The following is a 20,446-nucleotide window of genomic DNA, read 5'->3' on the forward strand; positions in this document are numbered from 1 at the left end:
AAGGTATTAGAGTTAGTATAATGATTGTAATGACAAGGCAGCAGTAACTCAGGAGGTTGAGAGGGATGTTGGTCTGATCCCAGGTCGGTCTAGCCTAACTTCCCATGTTGGACGCAAAGGGCAGCATTGGACAATTAGATTATCCTCACCAGCAGTGTGTGAGCACATGGATAAAGGAAAGCGCTTTGGGTATCTTGGAAAGCTCCATCTAAATCTAATCATAATTATTTTTATTTTCATCAAATGGTAAATGGTGGGCAACCCACACATACTGTGTACTGCTGAGAAATGCAAAGCACATAAGGATAGGGCATAAGGCCACATTGGTGCCAGCAGGAAGCCCCAATGTGCAGGCCAGGGTTCTGGGATGAAATGTGGAGCACATGAGGGCCCCACAACAATGTGCCAAAGTGGGGCCACAGCGGTAAACACATGCGTGCCGGCCAAGATACCGCTGTGAAATGTGGGCTCATGAGGGCCCTATTGTGATGGCCCACATTTGCTGGCCAAGCCCTTTTGGGCTTGTTCCAAATGATAGGGCCCTCATATGCCCCATATTTCACGGCAGCACCCTGGTCTGCATATGTGGGCGTCCCGCTATGGTACCACTGTGGCCTATTGATGTGGGGCCCTCATGCGCCCTGTATTTCTCAGTGGAACCCTGACATGTGTGGGTTTCCCACCATTTACCATTTGATAAACATACAAAAAAAATTGTAACCCATCCCTGGGCTGCCACCTTACCATGGTGGAGGGGTTTGAGTGTCCCAGTGATCCTAGGAGCTAAGTTGTCAGAGGCTTTATGCCTCTGGTAGGGTCACCCATGGCAAACAAGTCCTAGGTGAGGGATCAGACAAAGTGCAGCCCATCGACCCTCCTAATACATATATATATATATATATATATATATATATATATATATATATATATATATATATATATGCATGGTGGTGCAGTTGTTAGCACTGTTGCCTCGCAGCACGAAGGTTGCAGGTTCGAAACTTGGCTGCGGCCTTTCTGCGTGGAGTTGCGTGTTCTCCCCATGCATGCGTGGGTTTCCTCTGGTTACTCCAGTTTCCCCCACAGATCACAACATGCCCTATAGGATATAAATTGTAAGTTGCTTTGGATAAAAGCGTCTGCCAAATAAATAAACATACACATATATAAGAATTGGTCCAAGCACTGAACCCCGTGGTACTCCACAAGTAACCCTGGAGTATGACGAAGATTTGTCATGTACATTTACAGAATGAAATCTATCAGACAGGTAGGATTTAAACCAGCCTAGTGCTGTTCCTTTGATCCCTACAACATGTTCAAGTCTTTCTAAAAGAGCATTGTGATCAACTGTGTCAAAGGCAGCACTGAGATCTAACAAGACTAGAACAGACACAATATTCTTATCTGAGGCCATGAGAATACCATTTATAACTTTCACTAATGCAGTTTCAGGGCAGTGATACTCTCTGTAACCAGACTGAAATTCCTCAAACAGATCATTAGTGTTTAAATGCTCACATACTTGGATGGCTACTATTTTCTCAAGGACTTAGGTTAAAAATGGAAGGTTAGATATTGGTCTATAATTCATTGGGTCATCTGGATCCAGAGGAAGTTTCTTAAGTAACGGTACAGCAACCTTAAAATCTTGTGGTACGTATCCATTTACAAAGGATATATTGATTATATCTAGAATGGGGCAGTAACCAAAGGAAATGCATCTTTAAAATATTTGGTTGGGATTGGATCTAAAATGCAAGTTGAAGGTTGAAGTTGAAGCTAATATTTTTGATAACTCTGAAAGCTCAATTGGATCAAAACAGTACACAGATGAGGTTCTACAGTTACCTCTGATGCTGCCTCACTTACTGAGGAAGAAGAAATCGCATTAGGGAGGATGCTAATGATTTCAAGTGGTGCTCGCTGCAGAACCACAAAGACGGAGCTGCACCAGAAGGCGGAGCTGCACCAGAGTCAGCCCCGCCCATTCCAGAGTCAGCCCCGCCCATTCCATCAGAGTCAGTACAACTCCTTCCAGTTGTCAGACTTGATAGCATTCTGGAACCAAAGAGGGTTTTATAGCTTAAAAATGCAAGATTGAGGACGGAGGTGAGAAGTTAACTGAACAGTTTTTGTAAAGGTTCCATATAATTAAAAATCTAACTTTTGGAACTTTTTATCATGTTATATTGTCATTTCCTCATAAGAAACACGCCAAAGCCATTTTTGGCCTCATTCATGCATTTTCCTCCCATCTCAGCTTCAATTTGGTCTCCTCCCCTGAAGTGGGTCTGGTCTTGGTTCTCAAATCTGGATATTCTGTGAATTTTCTGACAAATTATTTCTGAAATGACTTCTACTGAGACACCGCCAATAAACCATACGTCCTATCTCCAAAGACACACTGGATAGGACAATTACATGTAACGCCACTTACTTTATATCAGATGTGGTGGGGTAGAGGCTATGGAGGCAGGTTTGCATGTAGTTTTGCGCAGGTTCGACTCCCAGTGGCAGAAATCTTAGGTAGATTACAACCCCTTTTCTTAATTTCTAGCTACACTTGCCAGTACTATGTTTACAACAATTTACTGGTATACCGTTTACAATATAATGACTAATGTGTTTATTTATTTATTCGTTTATTTAGCCAGTGTGAGTCCATTTGTGAGCAGAGCTTCAACTAAAATGCTGTTTAGGAACGACCAAATTCAAATAACTTTTAGAGACATAAATATTTTGCTGAAAATAAACATTACAACTAAAATATAAACAAATTCAATGTTTCAGCTGGCTAAATAGATTGATGCTGACCCCACCAAGAATCGAACCAGCATCAGCTGAGGGGGAAGCAAAATTTGCTTCAGACGATCTTACCACTGGACTACCAGAGCACATATGATAGTCAGTTATGCTGTTGCACCATATTATTGTTAGAGCGGCTGTGAGCAGACATCTGCTAAGAGAAATCGTTTCATTTCAAGATGTATTCAGGCTTTGTCATGTAGCAAGTTATATTTATCTTGTTTAATTGGAGCATAGAACATAGCATTAACATTTGTAAAGTAGTAACAGCCATAATTCATGTGGGTCAGGTTAGTTTGCGATGAAGTTGGAAAACAAAAACGGAAGTCAGTGGGCTAGGCTGAGTTTGCGTGAATGGGCGGGGCTGACCCTGGTGCAGCTCCACCTTATGGTGCAGCTCCGCCTTTGTGGTTCTGCAGCGAGCACCCTCTCAATGATTTTGTTGCTAAGAGAATTTATTTTACGTGTGAAAAATCCCATGAAGTCATTGCTGCTGAGGGCTAAGGGCATAGATGGTTCAGAGCTATGATTCTGTGAAAATTTGGCAACAGTACTGAAAACAAATTTTGGATTAGTCTTATTCTCCTCAATTAGCGATGACAAATAAGTAGTTCTAGCTTGTTGAAGCTTATTTTTATAAAGCACGAGACTATTTTCCCAGGATAAGTAGGACTCCTCCTGGTGTGTAGAGTGCCATGTTCTCTCCAATTTTCTAGAGTTTCATTTTAAAGTTCGTAAAGGAGAATTAAACCAGAGAGCCAACTTCCTGTGCCTAATTACCTTCTTTTTTAAAGGGGCAGCATCATCTAATGCACCACATAAAGAAGAAGTAACATTATGAACTAAATCATCAATCGATAGATAGATAGATAGATAGATAGATAGATAGATAGATGGATAGATGGATGGATGGATGGATGGATGGATGGATGGATGGATGGATGGATGGATAGATAGATAGATAGATAGATAGATAGATAGATAGATAGATAGATAGATAGATAGATAGATAGATAGATAGATGATAGATAGATAGATAGATAGATAGATAGATAGATAGATAGATAGATAGATAGATAGATAGATAGATAGATAGATAGATAGATAAAAGGCATAAAAAATTAAAAGACAGACAGACATAACATACATACAATACATACATACATTAATGCATCCCCAATAGGGAGCAAGCCAGTGTCCCATTTAGGCAAGTCCCAAGCCCGGGTAAATGCAGAGGGTAGTGTAAGGAATGGATCAAAGGAAAGATAGAACTGTAATGATGATTGCATAGTTTTCTATGCATTTTAGGGATTTGGGGGTATGTGACACCCGAAAAATTCTTTCCCAGACCTGCCCCCCCTGATATTCTACCTGCATCCCTTTGTAGGGCTGGCTAAATCCCAATTGAATGATATTCAGATAACAATACCTTTGGAATAAGGGAACCATCCACAAAAAAATTATCAATACATGAATAAGACTGATGTACTTGAGAATAAAAATAATATGTTTTGGTAGTTGGATTGGCAAATCTCCAAGGGTCTACTGAGCCATTTTGGAGCATGTACTCTAAAATTGACTTGGACATTGTCATGAACTCCTCCTCTTAACCTCCTCTGCGGGCCGGGCTGGCGCTGCACTCCAGTTCCCAGCATGCCTGTCACCGACGCTTCCCGGTGACGTCATCCCGCTGAGCCTATTTAAGGACCTGTCACAGCGGAGCCGGCACTCAGTCATCATCTAACGATAGACGCCAAGCCATTCTAAGACCTAAGACACTAACTCTACGAACCATACGGGAAGAGAACTTCCCACGCTGCCACATATCAGTCTCCATCCACCATTCTCTCCGCGCCTGGGTCTCATAACCACTCCAGCTCAGCCCATCGAACCTGACAGGATGACTGAGTCCCGAGTAGACCCAGCGGAGATCGCACAGCTGCGAGCTGAGGTAGCGCAGCTGCTCAGCCGAGTAGAACGCCAGGAGGCGGACAACGCCCAACTCCGTGTGGAGAACAATCAGCTGCGTGCTGTTACTGATCGCCTCGCATCCAAACTCGATTCCGTCACCGAACTGGTAGTCCAACTCTCCTCAGCCCTCCAACGACAGTCATCTGCCACTCCTAACGTGGTGGAGCCGTATCTAAGTCTCCCAGAGAAATGGGATGGGATTAAAGGATCCCCGGAGAGCATGTTGGCCGTTTTGTCAATGACTTTTGAGTGTCAGCTGGCACGCTACCCGACTTCCTGCTCTCGCGTGGCTCTGTTAACCTCCCTGCTGACTGGGCGAGCCGGTGAATGGGCAGCTGCTCTGTACCATCAGAAGTCCCCAGTCTGCAACGACTATGAAGCCTTCGTGAAAGAACTGAAGAAGGCATTCGTTCATCCCAGCAGCGAGGTCGCAGATGAGACACGCCTACTCCAGCTTCGACAAGGCTCTCAGACCGTGGCCGAATTCACCTCACGCTTCCGGACCACCGCTGCCCATCTAACCTGGGGTGATGCCGCGGTGAAGGCTGTGTACTTGGAGGGATTGTCACCCCGCATCCGTGAGGGCATGATTGGTCACGAGGCTCCAACCACCCTGGACCAGGCGGTGGACCTGGCTCTCCAGCTGGACCGCTGCCTCCTCACCAGACCAGGAGTGAGGGCGGTTCCCGTACAATCCCGAACTTTCCCCCGCCGTCAGGAGAACCAACGCATGGAGGAACCCATGCAACTGGGTCATTTGCCCCCCGAGGAACGGGCGCGCCGTTTTCAGGAGGGACGATGCGCCTATTGTGGGGCTCTGGGTCATCCCCGTGCAACATGCCCCATACGCCCGGGAAACGGTCCCTCCGGGTCGGTGTAGGAGCTGCCTCACTCGGAGTTTCCACTCATGCAGCTCCTCATCACAGCACCCTCTCGGTCTCCTTCCAGCTGAGCCAAGGACCGGTCCCCCTGGTGGCCCTCCTCGACACCGGAGCTGCAGAAAGCTTTATCGACCAGGGGTTGGTCAACCGGCTCAAGATTCCACTCACCCTCCTCGATCATCCCGTTCCCGTCACCTCAGTGGACGGGCGCCCTCTCATGCCATATCCGATCACGCACCGAACCCAGAACCTCCGGATGACCATCGGAGAACACGTAGAGACCCTTCATTTCTTGGTCATTCACGCCCCTACGACTCCTCTCATTCTGGGTCATTCCTGGTTCCGCCTCCACGACCCTCACATCTCCTGGTCCACCAGTAAAGTCATGGCATGGGGTGTTAACTGTCGCCTTCATCATCCGTCTCCAGGATCACAGCCTAGGGAGACACCACCCAAGGATGTGGATTTAACACTCCTTCCAGGATCACAGCCTAGGGAGACACCACCCAAGGACGTGGATTTAACACTCCTTCCACCCCAATACCACGATCTGGCTCGGGTCTTTGCAAAGGAGCCTACCACCAAGCTGCCTCCTCATCGCCCCTACGATCTGGAGATCAGGCTTCAGCCCGGAACCACCCCGCCTCGGGGTCGGCTGTTCTCGCTCTCCCCGGCAGAGACCCAGGCGATGGACGCTTACATCAATGAGGCTCTCCAGAAGGGGTTTATCCGACATTCCACGTCTCCTGGGGCGGCAGGGTTCTTCTTTGTGAAGAAGAAGGAAGGTGACCTCCGGCCCTGTATAGACTATCGTGGGTTGAATAAAATCACCATCAGGGACCGCCATCCTCTTCCCTTAATGAGCATGGCTCTGGACGCCACTGCCCAAGCCACACTGTTTACCAAGCTGGACCTCCGCAGTGCATACAACCTCATCCGCATAAAGGAAGGAGAGGAGTGGAAAACCGCTTTCATTACACCCACTGGACATTATGAGTACCTGGTCATGCCCTTCGGCCTCTGCAACAGCCCTGCCGTTTTCCAGCGTTTCATCACTGATGTCCTCCGTGACATGCTGGGTCGTTGGGTTTTTGTTTATTTGGACGACATCCTCATCTACTCCCGCACGGCCGAGGAACACACCCAGCATGTTCGAGCCGTTCTGTCACGCCTCCTGGAGCACGACTTATTCTGTAAACTGGAGAAGTGTGCTTTTCACCAGGAGTCCACCTCGTTTCTGGGATTCATCATCTCCTCCCAGGGCCTGCGCATGGACCCACAGAAGGTTCAGGCGGTCGCGCAGTGGCCACTACCCAAGACCCTGAAGCAGTTGCAGAGTTTCCTGGGGTTCTGCAACTTCTACCGCCGGTTTATCCGCAACTTCAGCGCCCTTGCGTCACCATTAACTTCCCTGACAAAAACAACCAATCAGCCTCGCCCTTTCCGCCTCTCCCCGGAGGCCGTTGCTGCCTTCCATGAGCTGGTCCGCCGCTTTGTAAGCGAGCCCATCCTCCTCCACCCGGACCTAACACGGCCTTTCGTTGTGGAGGTGGACGCCTCTGAGATGGGTGCGGGAGCCGTACTGTCACAACGTAGCCAGGACTCCAAACTCCATCCCTGCGCATTCTTTTCCCGGAAGTTCTCTCCTACCCAGCAGAACTATGGGGTCGGGGACCGGGAATTGTTGGCGATAAAGTGGGCCCTGGAGGAGTGGCGACAGTGGCTCCTGGGTACCCCCACTCCTTTTCTAATCTGGAATGATCATCAGAACCTCATCCATATTCAGACCGCTCGCCAACTCAACCCTCGTCAGGCCCGGTGGGCCCTCTTTTTCGAACCTTATAACTTTCACATCGCCTACCGCCCCGGCTCAAAGAACCTCAAGGCGGACGCCCTGTCCCGTCAACACACCCAGGATCCAAGGCCTCCTGAACCGAGGTCCATCCTCCCGACCGAACGGTTCTTGGCCGCCCTGCAATGGCCTCTGGAAGCCTCCATCCGGGCGGCTCTCCCGGCGGACCCGGCGCCCCCAGAGACGCCTCCTAACCGCCTTTACGTTCCGGCCGTGTGTCGACAGGAGGCCTTGAGGTGGGGGCATAGTTCACGGCTCGCGGGACACCAAGGCCAGGCTCGTACCTTCCAGTTCCTCCGCCGGGCCCTGTGGTGGCCCTCTATGAGAAAGGACGTGCGTGAATACACCGCTGCATGTGACACTTGCGCCCGGTCTAAGTCCACCACCCAACCTGGAGCCGGGGAATTGCAACCGCTCCCTGTGCCTAAAAGGCCGTGGTCGCACATAGGTGTGGACTTTGTCACGGGGCTTCCCGCTGCCGACCACCTGGACACCATCCTCACCATCACCGACCGCTTTTCGAAGGCTGTGCACTTAGTGGCTATGGCAGGGCTCCCCACGGCTAAGAAAACGGCGGAGCTCCTCCTCGATCATGTGGTGAGGCTCCACGGATTCCCCCAGGACGTGGTGTCTGACAGAGGGCCTCAGTTCATCTCACGTTTCTGGAAGGCTTTCTGTCGGTTGGTGGGCGCTTCCGCCAGTCTGTCGTCAGGCTATCATCCCCAGACTAATGGTCAGACGGAGAGAGCAAACCAGCAGCTTGGGCGTTACTTACGCTGCTTCGCCTCGTCTCAACCGTCCACCTGGCCTCGTTACCTCCTATGGGCGGAGCTCTCTCACAACCTCCAGACGTCCTCCGCCACGGGTCTATCGCCCTTCGAGACCTGCTACGGATACCAGCCCCCTCTTTTCGACCATCAGGTGCCGGAGGTGGAGGTTCCGGCGGCTCAGGATATGGTCCGCCGCTGCCGTCTCGCTTGGATCAGGGCTCGCGCCGCCATCACCCGGGCTAATACGGAGTACTCCCGACAACACCGCCGCCGCCACCGGCCCGGCCCTGTGTTCCAGCCTGGTGACCGGGTTTGGCTCTCTACCGCAAACCTCCGGTTTCCGGCTGGTTCCAGGAAGCTGTCGCCTCGCTTTTTGGGGCCCTTCCCAGTCCGAGATGTCCTCGGTCCGGTCGCTTACCGGCTGCGCCTCCCTTCCACTCTTAAGGTGCACCCGGTATTCCACGTCTCACAGCTCAAGCCGGTGGTGTCTTCTCCTCTCCATCCGCCTCCGGCCCGGGTGCCGACGCCCCGAGATGTCGATGGGGACCCCGTCTACACCGTCCGCAAGATTCTGGACGCCCGCCGCCGGGGCCATGGATGGCAGTATTTGGTGGACTGGCAGGGTTACGGTCCGGAGGAGCGTAGCTGGGAGCCTGCCCGCTCGTTTCTGGATCCTTCCCTGTTGGCTGATTTCTGGTCTCGTCGCCCTGGGCCTTCTGGAGCCGTCCCTCGCGGAGGGGGTCCTGTCATGAACTCCTCCTCTTAACCTCCTCTGCGGGCCGGGCTGGCGCTGCACTCCAGTTCCCAGCATGCCTGTCACCGACGCTTCCCGGTGACGTCATCCCGCTGAGCCTATTTAAGGACCTGTCACAGCGGAGCCGGCACTCAGTCATCATCTAACGATAGACGCCAAGCCATTCTAAGACCTAAGACACTAACTCTACGAACCATACGGGAAGAGAACTTCCCACGCTGCCACATATCAGTCTCCATCCACCATTCTCTCCGCGCCTGGGTCTCATAACCACTCCAGCTCAGCCCATCGAACCTGACAGACATGGTGGACTGAGTTAGGGTCCAGGGATTTGAGCTGTCCAACATGGGGTCAATAACACAATGTAAATCACTGCCCAATATTAAAAGATGAGTATCCAGTAAAGGGAGATTACTTAGAAGTTGTGATGACCAGAACTTGAGGACCCATGAAGACACCAAACACAGTAAGACGATTTAACAGTCTTTATTAGCCTGAAGCTAAGAAGAGGTGTTACTGGAGTAAAACTCAGGTAAAGGTAGAGTCGAAGGCAGACGTGTCAGAACCAGACAGGTACAAGGAGCAGGTGAGAGATGTGGTCGAAGACGGGCGAGGGTCGTGGAGGCAGGCAGTTTTTGGCAAGGGTCAGGCGTGGAAACGAGGTCGGGAGGCTATGATCAGGCAGGATGAAAAAGGCTGGAAGATTTACTAACAGAAGCGTTGAATAATCTGGCAGTGGTTGGAGAGCAGGCCGGATCTAATATAGCAGGAGAGGCAGGTGTGTGGCATAAGCTAGATGAAGGGACCAGGTGTGATGAATGAAGGCTGATGAGATGAATGATGGTGCATGGAGGTCAGGGCATGGCAAGATCATGACAGAAATATATTTATAAAACCTGTACTGTCAAAATTTGGTGCATATACTTTAACTAAGACAACAGGTTCATTTTACAGGCTGCCGGCAACTATCAAATATCTCCCATTTTTGTCTGTTTTAACCTCAGAGGCTGAGAACTGCACTCTTGTGTTTATTAATATTGCAACCCCCCTAGATTTCAAATTAAATGTTGAATGAAGTACATTTCCCACCTATGTGCACCTGAGCTAGAATGATCTGTATTCTGTATTCTTGTAAAAACGCTATATCGCCCTTCAAACATTTTAGGTGGGAAAATATTTTAGATCATACCTTTAATGTTCCAAGTCAAAAATCTCAGTCGACCGTGGTCAAGGGACTGACCTGGAGTATTAATCATTGACCACTGATAGAGAACCAAGAGATAAAATTATTAAGGGGGGTGGGAGGACACTCTTTCTGGGCACTGCTCCATGCCCAAATGTTAGAGACAGCAGTGTAAACTCCAAATGGAGCAGCTTTACGAGAAAGTGTTCCCGACTGCAAACAAACCTCAATCCATTAAAGCTCTAACAGAGTCATTTCTTAATAATTCTTAGGCACACAAAAAGAAAAAGAAATAAAAAATCCAACATGTCTGCCTTTATGAGACAAGCAGAACAAAGCTAGAATGATGCAACTTGACACTATCAAATTTAGTCTGTTGCTGTTTTAAACCAAAGCAGCCTCTCCTCATAGCGTCTTTATTGCATGACTGTCTTAACATATTCCTGAGCCTCCGCCCGTGAGACAAAGTCATGCTGAGTCCTCCGATACGTGATGCGTAACTTCACAGGATAGAGGATCCCGAACAGAACTCTCTGGAATCCGCGAAGCTGGCACTGCACCTCGCTGAAAGCCACCTGGGCTCACGCAGTCTTAGCAGTGTGGTCAGAGAAGACTGGGAAGATGATCATGTTGTAGATCCTCACCTGTTGCAATTCTCTGCAGCCTTACATCCAGAGCGCGGGGACGTCCACCAGTGTTTGGCTTAGGGGTCAGAGTCCGATGGGCTCTGTCCACGAGTGGTTCCTTCACGAGCTGAAATGCATCCATGAGAAGCTTGGACACCTCCGTGATGGATAAGATGTTTTCCTCCGGTACCCCAAAGATGTGTATATTATTTTGGCGGGACCTGGACTCCAACTCTTTGCAGTTATCCTCCAATTTGACCAGCTCTTTTGACATAGCCACCACTTTAGCCTGACGTTGGATAGCGTCATCTGTATATGTCAAGAGGGATTGCTCCATTCCCACAACGGTACCTCTGAGCCCAGCGAACTCCTGCCGCGTGGCCGAGATTTCTGAAGAGAGGCCGGCCTTCAGCGCCTGTATGTCAGATCTGATACATGTGAAGTTCTCCGCAAATACAGATATGTCAGCCCCGTTTTGAAAAGTGTTTCTTCACGAAGCTCAGAGAGAAGTTCAGGCTTTGTGGATTGCACCTTTAAGACAAATTAGTAGACTTGTGAAAAAATTTATTTTACTGTTGATGCATTTAAACCTGATTTAGTGTAAGATGAATGCTGGGGTTTGCTGTGGGATCTCACTGGGATCATAGCATGCAGTCAGCAGCTTGTGACTGGTGCCGACATAAAGAAACCAGCTTTGATCAGAGATCTCTTTTGACTCTGTCCCATGCAGAATGTGGTGATGCTTATGAGTGACTTTGTGGACTGGCTCATCCCAGATATTCCCAAGGACATCAGCCTCCAGATCCACAAGGAGAAGATCCTCATGGTGGAGCTTTTTATGAAGGAAGAACAAGGGAAAAGGCTGGCAGTGCAGGACAACCACAACCAGGAGACCTGCACCATCCCGTCATCAGACGATCAGAGCCCATCACGGCCCCGCTCACATTCTGTCATCCACTCCAAGGCCAGCTGGTGATGGTCCATCCACAGGGCTGCTTTTATACAGCACCATAGCTTTTGCTGTTTTTAATGAGTATTTTCTATGTTGACGTTGTCTTATAAGAAACCATCTATCCACATTTAATGTTAGATTTTACATTTGTAACCCATCATACATAGACCAAGGAACTCTTCAGCTGGTGTCTGCGTGACCTCATTGCATGTCTAATGTATTTGAGAGGAAAAAGCCATGCGCTCCTCTGAGGGATCTGACTTGAGTTCCCCAGAGGAGACTCGACCAAGCCCAGCCCTCAGCCTCAGCTGGCTCAGAGCAAGCTGTAGTACCTGCCTCCTGTCCCACAAGACATTTATGGACCTTTTACAAAGTAAACAGGCTCAGTGATTCCGTCCAAATGGTCCTCCGAGAAAATTTTCTTCCTTGTATCTTTTAGAAAGAAAGACAAGCGACACCAATGTGTAACGCTTTTTGTGGATGTTATTTGCAGATGCAGAGATGCACTGTTACGTGTTGTGATGATGCTACATGATTCTAGTGTGTAGGTACAGCAGCAGGTCTGGTGTTGATTGTGTTTTATTCTGAATTTGGCTCATCACTCAATCCAGTTAAAACTTTAAAGCTGCAGTTAAAAAGTGCCAAAAACCTATGTTGCTGATGGCCAAATGGATGACATCCAGATTCCTTTGGACTCCAGAGGATCGGGTTCACAAAGGGTTGGATGGTGGATGGGAGGGGCGGTACCAGACAAACCCTGACTTTGTTTTTTAGTGTTGGGGACCACGCCTGGCCCTAAACGAGAAACCGGCTAAGGGACATCTGTGTCGAATGGTTTGGAGCTACACAGCAGCACATATTTCATTAGTAAAGATGTCTTGCTGAATTTGTTTCTACTAATTATTCTTCCAGGGTTTTTTTTTTTTTACTGTTTTTGTTTGGGTTGAGGCTGATGCCATTTGGCATTATGAGCAGTAGTTGAGATGTGTGAGTCAGTCCTGCAGCAAGAACACATCAGCATGTATGACTGAGACTACTATAATATTCTTTTTAACCTGCATTGTAATATCTGATAATAAAATATGGATTAACTCCTTTGATGTGTTTGTTTTGGTATTTGAGATGCCCTGGCTAATTACATCACTTTGCATAGCGGCAATGTACAAACAAGCCGTATAAAGCGGCAGATGCCGAAGCGTTATGTATGGAAGCCAAAGTGTGCCACATAATCAAAAAAATAAAATTAAAATATTGAATAATTTTTTAAAGCTTTATGTACATATAAATAAAAACATTACAAATATAATGAACCTTTTTAAATAGTATGTTATATAACAAGAAGGAACATCTGTAAAAATTATGCATTCCAATATGGCAGTCTGATGACGTCATAATATGCAAAGTTGATCAGTGAATTTGCTCCCAACACGAACTTTGGGTCCTACTGAAGATTTTTCTCATTCACACTTTACCTTTATCTTTAACCATTTCCAAGCTACAACCTTTTGAAATAGTGATGTCAAAATTGATTATTTTCTTGAAAAAACTCTGGTGCCCAAAGGGTTAAAACCGTGAAAGCCTATATCAGATAAACAACTTTATTTTATTATTTATGTCAGATGTTGTGGGCTCTTTTGATCATTTTCTTGCTTCTCAGCAGCAAAACACTGCAGCTCTGTCGTCACTGAAACATTTTTACACACATTTATCCAGTCAGATAGGCAGTCGGCTGCTAGTTTACTAATACAGGGTATATACAGCAATCCTTAAGTAAAATTTATTAACTTTTAATACTTTTTTTTTTTTTTTTGGACCTTCAGAATTTTTTTAAAACCATCACAACACTAAATTGCAAGTGTTAATCAGCTACCAATTTACACATATTTTAACATATATAACATATAAAAAGAATAGACTTAGAGACTCATTGATGCTGACAACGTATTGCACATATTTATTTTACTTAGAAAATAAAACAAACATAAAATGTGCAATGGAGAGAATGGATAGTTCCAGCACACTGACATTCACTGCAAATTGATGCATTCCAAACTGATATCTTCTATGAACTGTTTTATTTTCACAAATTGGAAACATGAACTGGTGAACTATTGTTTGCACTTGTGCTATAGGCCTAATATGAACTTTTGGGCAAAATATCCTATGGCAAGTGCTTTACTTTCATGGCTTTTTCCGCAATAGTTTTGTCCATTTTGACCAGTTCCTCTTTTTTCTCCTTGTGTCTCCTTCTTAGTGTGTTTGATTTGGTGATTAGCTGGGCCATTTTTGACCCAGCTTTCCCTTCTGCCTCCTCAGCTAATTTGTTGGCATCATTTTCAAGGATGGCACAGACTTCGTCCAGGACTTTGCGTTGCTGCTTGAGCTCCTGTAGTTCGTCCTCTGCGGCCTTCCTTTTCTGTGTTTGAGCATCACTCTCCCTCTTTTTACACTCTTGCTCCAGGTAGAGCCTGTACTGGGACCTTGCTGAGGCCACAGAAGCCAGTAAGTCCTTGGTTAAAGGCACCTTGAGGACACCACCACAGCTACTAACATTGTCACAGATTAACCTCAAAGCCTCCAAGGATTCACTTGAGAGAAGGTTACAGGTTTCCACCTCCTTGTTGATGGAGAAGCCCCTCTCCACGGTGGCTTGTCCGTGTGAAAGAAGTAAAACACTGGCAGAATCTCAACGGGTCCATGTAGGATGGGCTGAGGGTCAAGTGTAGGAGCACATATATTATATTATATATATAATACATTATATTTTATTTGTGTTTTATTTATTTAGAATTTTAATGCTATTATAACCCTGAAATACTGCAAACACATTTGATTTCAATTGATAATTGGTAATTCAGCAATTAAATTATTTAGTCCCCCCCCCCCCCCCCCCCAAAAAAACAAAACAAAACCTGATGATATATGGAAAACAATTGTTGTTAACTGTGGTAAACACGTAAGAGAGGTGAGGAGTAAACTCACGCAATATAATGTGCTACACAGATACTATTATACACCATCTAGATTGTTTAGAATGAAGCTAGTGGATGACGATTCATGTTGGAAATGCAAAATGAGTATTGGGACGTTCACGCATTGTATTTGGGAATGTGCTCCTATCAGATGTTTTTGGACCCGTATTGTCAAGATCTTAAGTAATTGGTGTGGAACAGACATCCCTTTTAACCCAGAACTGTGCTTATTGGGAGATAAATCTCAGTTGCCTAATGTAAATAAGTGTAATTTTTTAATCATCTCAGTGGGGTTAACAACAGCCTGTCGAGTCATTTTAAGACACTGGAAAGCAGTAGAATCTCCAGAGGTTAAGGAATGGGTCTGTGCAATGGCTGAATCTGCATCATATGAATGTATGCTCAGTAAAATTAGTGAAGACAACAGAGAGGGAACTTATCACTGGGATGGATTCTGGAACTTTATAAAGACAGACAAAGGCCTTGGGTGAAATCAAGCATGCTATGTGACTGCTGTTGTCCCGACATTACGTGTCTGCAGGAGTTATATGAATGGGACTTGTATCAAATCAACTGTTATAACTGTATGTTTAGTCCCTCCATGTTTAGTATCTATTGAGACTGCTATGTACCAGCCCCTCAAAGAAAGTTCAATAAAAACTTGAATAAAAAAAAATACTTACCTTTATATGATGCAATAAATCTTCAGCCTTTCCATGTCCCAAAAACTGAGATCCAAAGTATCTGGATTGGACTCGGTCGTCCTCCCAATATCGAACATGAATGTCAAGATGTTTCTTCTTTGACGCCTGATTGAGGCTCTCATCGAACATCAACATGAATGGCCCAGCCTTGTTGATGCCATCAACAAGCTGTTTTTTGAAGAATGATGCTAATCCAAATCTGATGATGTACCCGGTTTTGTCTTTACCACACGTGAATGACTTTGCAATGTCAGAGTCGGGAAACATTTCTTTAAACAGCTCCGAAATCCCTTCATTGGAGTTCAATGAGTGGTGTTTAACAGCAGTGTTCAGACACCACAGAGCCACCGCGCGCAGTGTTGGTGTGGCGCCCATGACCACCCGAAGGTCAGACGTTGCTGGAGCCATAGTGCTGGCCGGTAGGCTTACCATGGCACTACTTTGTGGTGGTGGTGCAGCCGTACAGACAGCTGAGAGTGGTAGAATTAATTGGTCTCTCCGAGCACGTATTCCATTTTTATGTTTAGTGGACTGCATATGCGAGCGAAGTGCGTTAGCTCCCATCCAGTTGACATTGATGATTTTTTTACACACCGAACAATAAGCCTGCCTGTTATTACCTACTACAGGTCTGAGCCAGTCCTTAAACGCTGGGTCGTCCACCCAGCTAGCAGAAAACTTGCATTTGCCCATGAAGACGATGATGGTTGTCCACTCGTAGAAGATATGCCTTGAGGTAAATCTAAAATTAAGCGTAAACTATGGCGTTTGAAGCGTGCCACAACCCGTGCACGCGGATTGGGTCCACAGCGCGCTTGTGAACGGGAATCGCGAGCGAAAATATACATGCAAGCGCGCGTGTGAACGGGACTCGCGAGCGAAAATATACATGGTGAGAGGTCATTTGTGCACTGAGAGGGAGCAAACTGTGTCTGTGAGCGCACAAGGATGTGCACAAGTGACAAACCTGCGTGCGCGCGTTGTCAACGAGCACACGGCAGAGGAAAACGTGCGCGCGCGGCAGCCTCTCTGCGCGCTCGGTTTCTGACTCCTGCTCGCTCGGCTGTAAGGGCTTTTGGCACTCTGGAGGTGTGGCCTGTGGCAGATCTTCTCTGTCCTCTGATTGGTTAGTTTCCCCCGCACTTTACCCTCTACCTATCTATATAAAAAAGTCTGATATTCAGTAGTTGCTGGCATAGCTCAGCTGGGAGAGCGGGTGACTCTTCCTCCCGGAGGATCCAGGTTCGAGTCTGGGCAAGGAAAATGTAGTAGATGTCATGTTAATTTTTCTTAATTTCAGGTATTTTACAGTTGTGACCGTTCAACTGTCATTAAACGTCCGAATGTTTGCTGGGCAGTGTTTTAAAAAGTGCACATAAGCTAGATGGTTTTAACCATATAAAATTACATTTTTTGTGATACTGGAAAAATACATACTGAAATAAAACTACTGATTGAAAACTTTATGACTGTGGTTGTACAATATATGACTCACTAATACACTGCAAACTCCCTTAGAGTGGGGCTTCCAGAGAGAGAGAGAGAGAGAGAGAGAGAGAGAGAGAGAGAGAAAAGTTCTTGCCTCATTAATGTATTGTTTATTTTTTTCAGTATTTAATTGACAAATTATCCTTTCAAATAATTAATTGATGAGTTACATAATTGTCCATTTAGAATTGTTGAATGGACTGAGTCAAGTTTGGTGCACTTTATATATTTCAAAACATGTTTTTTTTTTATTTTAATGATGCATATAAATAATTTAAATGTTAATTTAATGAAATATTTCTATTTTTTCATTACCTCACCCTTGTTTTGACAAAAACGGGACCTTGCTGGATAATATCATGGAGAAACTATTTGTTCACAGTACATGGCTCAGTGAGGATCTGTGTAAAGGAGGAGATACTCAGAAATCTGCCTGCAGATTGTTACAACCCAGACTGGAAGTGGTGGGCTGTAATAAGAAAGGAGACCAAACAGAGGAGTGGGGGTTCAACAACTGATTTATTTAACAAAAGTAAGGATTTACTAAAGCAAGTTAGTGAACAGAAAATGGCCAGTGAGGACTCTCCACCACACAGGAGAGACCCAGTGAAAGCAGAAAAACAGTAGGCTTTGTAGGCAGCACCACACCCTGAGCCCAGGTGCCTCCAAGGCTGCTTAACGAGCTGCCTACAACAGAAGAAAAACACAATTAAACACAAATGAAAACCCAATGAGACGGTGGGGGCATCACAACACGTTCAGGACTACCCAAACACCAGTAATTCTTGACTGCACTAACTTGCTTTAGTAAATCCTTTGGTTAAATAAATCAGTTGTTGAACCCCCCACTCCTCTGTTTGGTCTCCTTTCTTATTACAGCCCACCACTTCCAGTCTGGGTTGTAACAATCTGCAGACAGATTTCTGAGTATCTCCTCCTTTGGTATACAGATCCTCACTGAGCCATGTACTGTGAACAAATAGTTTCTCCGTGATATTATCCAGCAAGGTCTTGTTTTTGTCAAAACAAGGGTGAGGTAATGAAAAAATAGAAATATTTCAATAAATTAACATTAAAATTATTTATATGCATAATTAAAAAAAAACATGTTTTGAAATATATAAAGTGCACCAAACTTGACTCAGTCCATTCAACAATTCTAAATGGACAATTATGTAACTCATAAATTAATTATTTGAAAGGATAATTTGTCAATTAAATGCTGAAAAAAATAAACAATACATTAATGAGGCAAGAACTTTTTAAACTTGAACATACCTACACCCACAAGTCTATTTTTACCTGGTTTAAACCATCTAGCTTATGTGCACTTTTTAAAACACTGCCCAGCAAACATTCGGACGTTTAATGACAGTTGAACGGTCACAACTGTAAAATAGATCACAGGAATTAGGAAAGAATAATATGACATCAACTCTATGTTCCTTGGCCAGACTCGAACCTAGATCCTCCAGAGTGAGTCACCTGCTCTCCCAGCTCAGCTATGACAGCAACTGCTGAATCTCAGATGTTTTTATATAGATAGGTAGAGAGTAAAGTGCGGGGTAAACTAACCAATCAGAGGACAGGGAAGATCTGCCACAGGCCACGCCTCCAGAGTGCCAAAACTCCTCACAGCCGAGCGAGCGGAATTAGAAACCGAGCGCGCAGAGGCTGCCGAGCGCGCACGTTTTCCTCTGCCGTGTGCTCGTTGACAACGCGCGCACGCAGGTTTGTCACTTGTGCACATCCTTGTGCGCTCACAGACACAGTTTGCTCCCTCTCAGTGCACAAATGACCTCTCACCATGTATATTTTCGCTCGCGAGTCCCGTTCACACACGCGCTGCCATGTATATTTTCGCTCGCGAGTCCCGTTCACACGCGAGCTGTGGACCCAATGCGCGTGCACGGGTTGTGGCACGGGTCTGACGCGATAGAAAACCAGCCACTTCTGTTCAGCGGTTTAGACAGTTGACCGCGCGGTCTGAAATGATGCCAAACGACCGCTGAATATGACGTCATCATTATGTGACCGGATATGCTTAAGCCCCGCGAATTTAAGCATATAATAGAATTTCATTCAGAATGCTATATATTTCTATGGCGATATTAAGAATACGACACCTGATAGTCTGACAAAAATACCTAATTTGGAAAAAATAATACCTCTGAGACCAAATTAAACACTTTTAATGGCCTTAAATTTGACTGTTTTTATTTATCACTTTTTAATACCTTTTAAAACCCCGCGGACACCCTGGTTAAGGTTTTTGTCCTTTGTCTGTTATGACTGTACCTCCCGGTTGCGAGGTCACGAGCAATGTGTTATCTGGTTTGGAGACCAGAGATTAACCTGTGGAACACTGATGAAGTGGACAGTGTTTTAACCTTTGCATTTCATGGCTTTCTTCACCTTCATGGTGGATGGCTGCTTATACTGAGCCAGGATCCTCTGGAGGTTTCTTCCTGTTAAAAGGGAGTTTTCCTCTCCACTGTCTCTAAATGCTTGTTTAGTATGAGGATTGCTGTAAAGACTCTGACAGTGACTCGATGCAACCTGCTGGGTTCCTTATATAGGAAACTTTTTACTAATTGATCCTCAGTCAGCACCTAGTTTTACCTTTGTTGGTCAAACTAAATTCAGCTTTTTGCCTGATCCTATCGGGTTTGCAGGATTTCCTTTTTCCATCATAAAATGTCTAAGGTTTGCTGATAAAAGATCCAAGATGTTACATCCAGACAACAGATCCACTAATCCAGCGTCAAGTCATGGAGGCAAAGTATTCATGAGGGTAACCCAGACCTACCTCCTTCCCAGTGACTCTCCAGCTCCTCCGTGAGGATCCCAAGGTGTTAACAGGTCAGAGAAGATTTATAAACCTCTGGGTGATGCATGGGTCTTCCACTCCAGGGGGAGGTAGCTAGGAGGCATCTTAGACAAGTTCCTGGACCACCTTACTGGAATCCTCAATGTGAAGATGAATGTGTTGATACTCACCCGATTTCAAGCCAGTTACAATTACTCTATTTCTTCAAACCAATGTTGTTTATGGAGCAATCTACACGAACAGCTCCACAGAAACTGACTTTAAGGTTCAGTTAGAAAGTGGTCAGCATGTTTCCCCATGAATAAATTAGCATCACAACATTTCTGCATCCAATCAAACGTAAAATGTCTATGATTTGCAAAGAGATGGAGATGTATGTTGATTACAGCTGAGGAAGAGTTTAAAATGGAGAGGATTTTGAATTGAAGGTGTAGTGAGACATTCAACTTGTGACTCTTCATTTTTCCTCCACCCTCCAGTCACTCTTCCTCTAGGTTAGATGCGCCCTCTAGTGGCTAACTCAAAAAACACACACCCGCAGAGTGTCATCGACCCACACGTGTCAGTGAGGATAAAACCATCACGACGATCCCGGGGAATTCTGGGAAAATATTCTATGAACTGACAGACAAAAAAGGGAGACATCTTAGTCTGG

General features: G+C 45.9%; 1 protein-coding gene across 5 annotated transcripts in view; it reads left to right on the forward strand.

Annotated features, from left to right (window-relative positions):
• The window catches only part of ano1a (anoctamin 1, calcium activated chloride channel a), a 287,143-nt gene extending 272,730 nt beyond the window's left edge, over positions 1 to 14,413 (forward strand). For 4 of the 5 annotated variants that reach the window (XM_070554713.1, XM_070554711.1, XM_070554712.1 and 1 more), the window contains one exon: positions 11,576 to 11,986. In XM_070554713.1, coding sequence (XP_070410814.1) covers positions 11,576 to 11,821 — 246 coding nt within the window. In that variant the 3' untranslated portion in view covers positions 11,822 to 11,986. Of the gene's footprint in view, positions 1 to 11,575; positions 11,987 to 14,258 lie in introns of those variants that run through there. The other variant, XM_070554715.1, reaches the window with a different exon arrangement.
• Positions 14,414 to 20,446: the final 6,033 nt, after the last annotated feature.

Source organism: Nothobranchius furzeri, chromosome 9 (genome assembly GCF_043380555.1).
Source record: "Nothobranchius furzeri strain GRZ-AD chromosome 9, NfurGRZ-RIMD1, whole genome shotgun sequence".
NCBI lineage: Eukaryota > Metazoa > Chordata > Actinopteri > Cyprinodontiformes > Nothobranchiidae > Nothobranchius > Nothobranchius furzeri.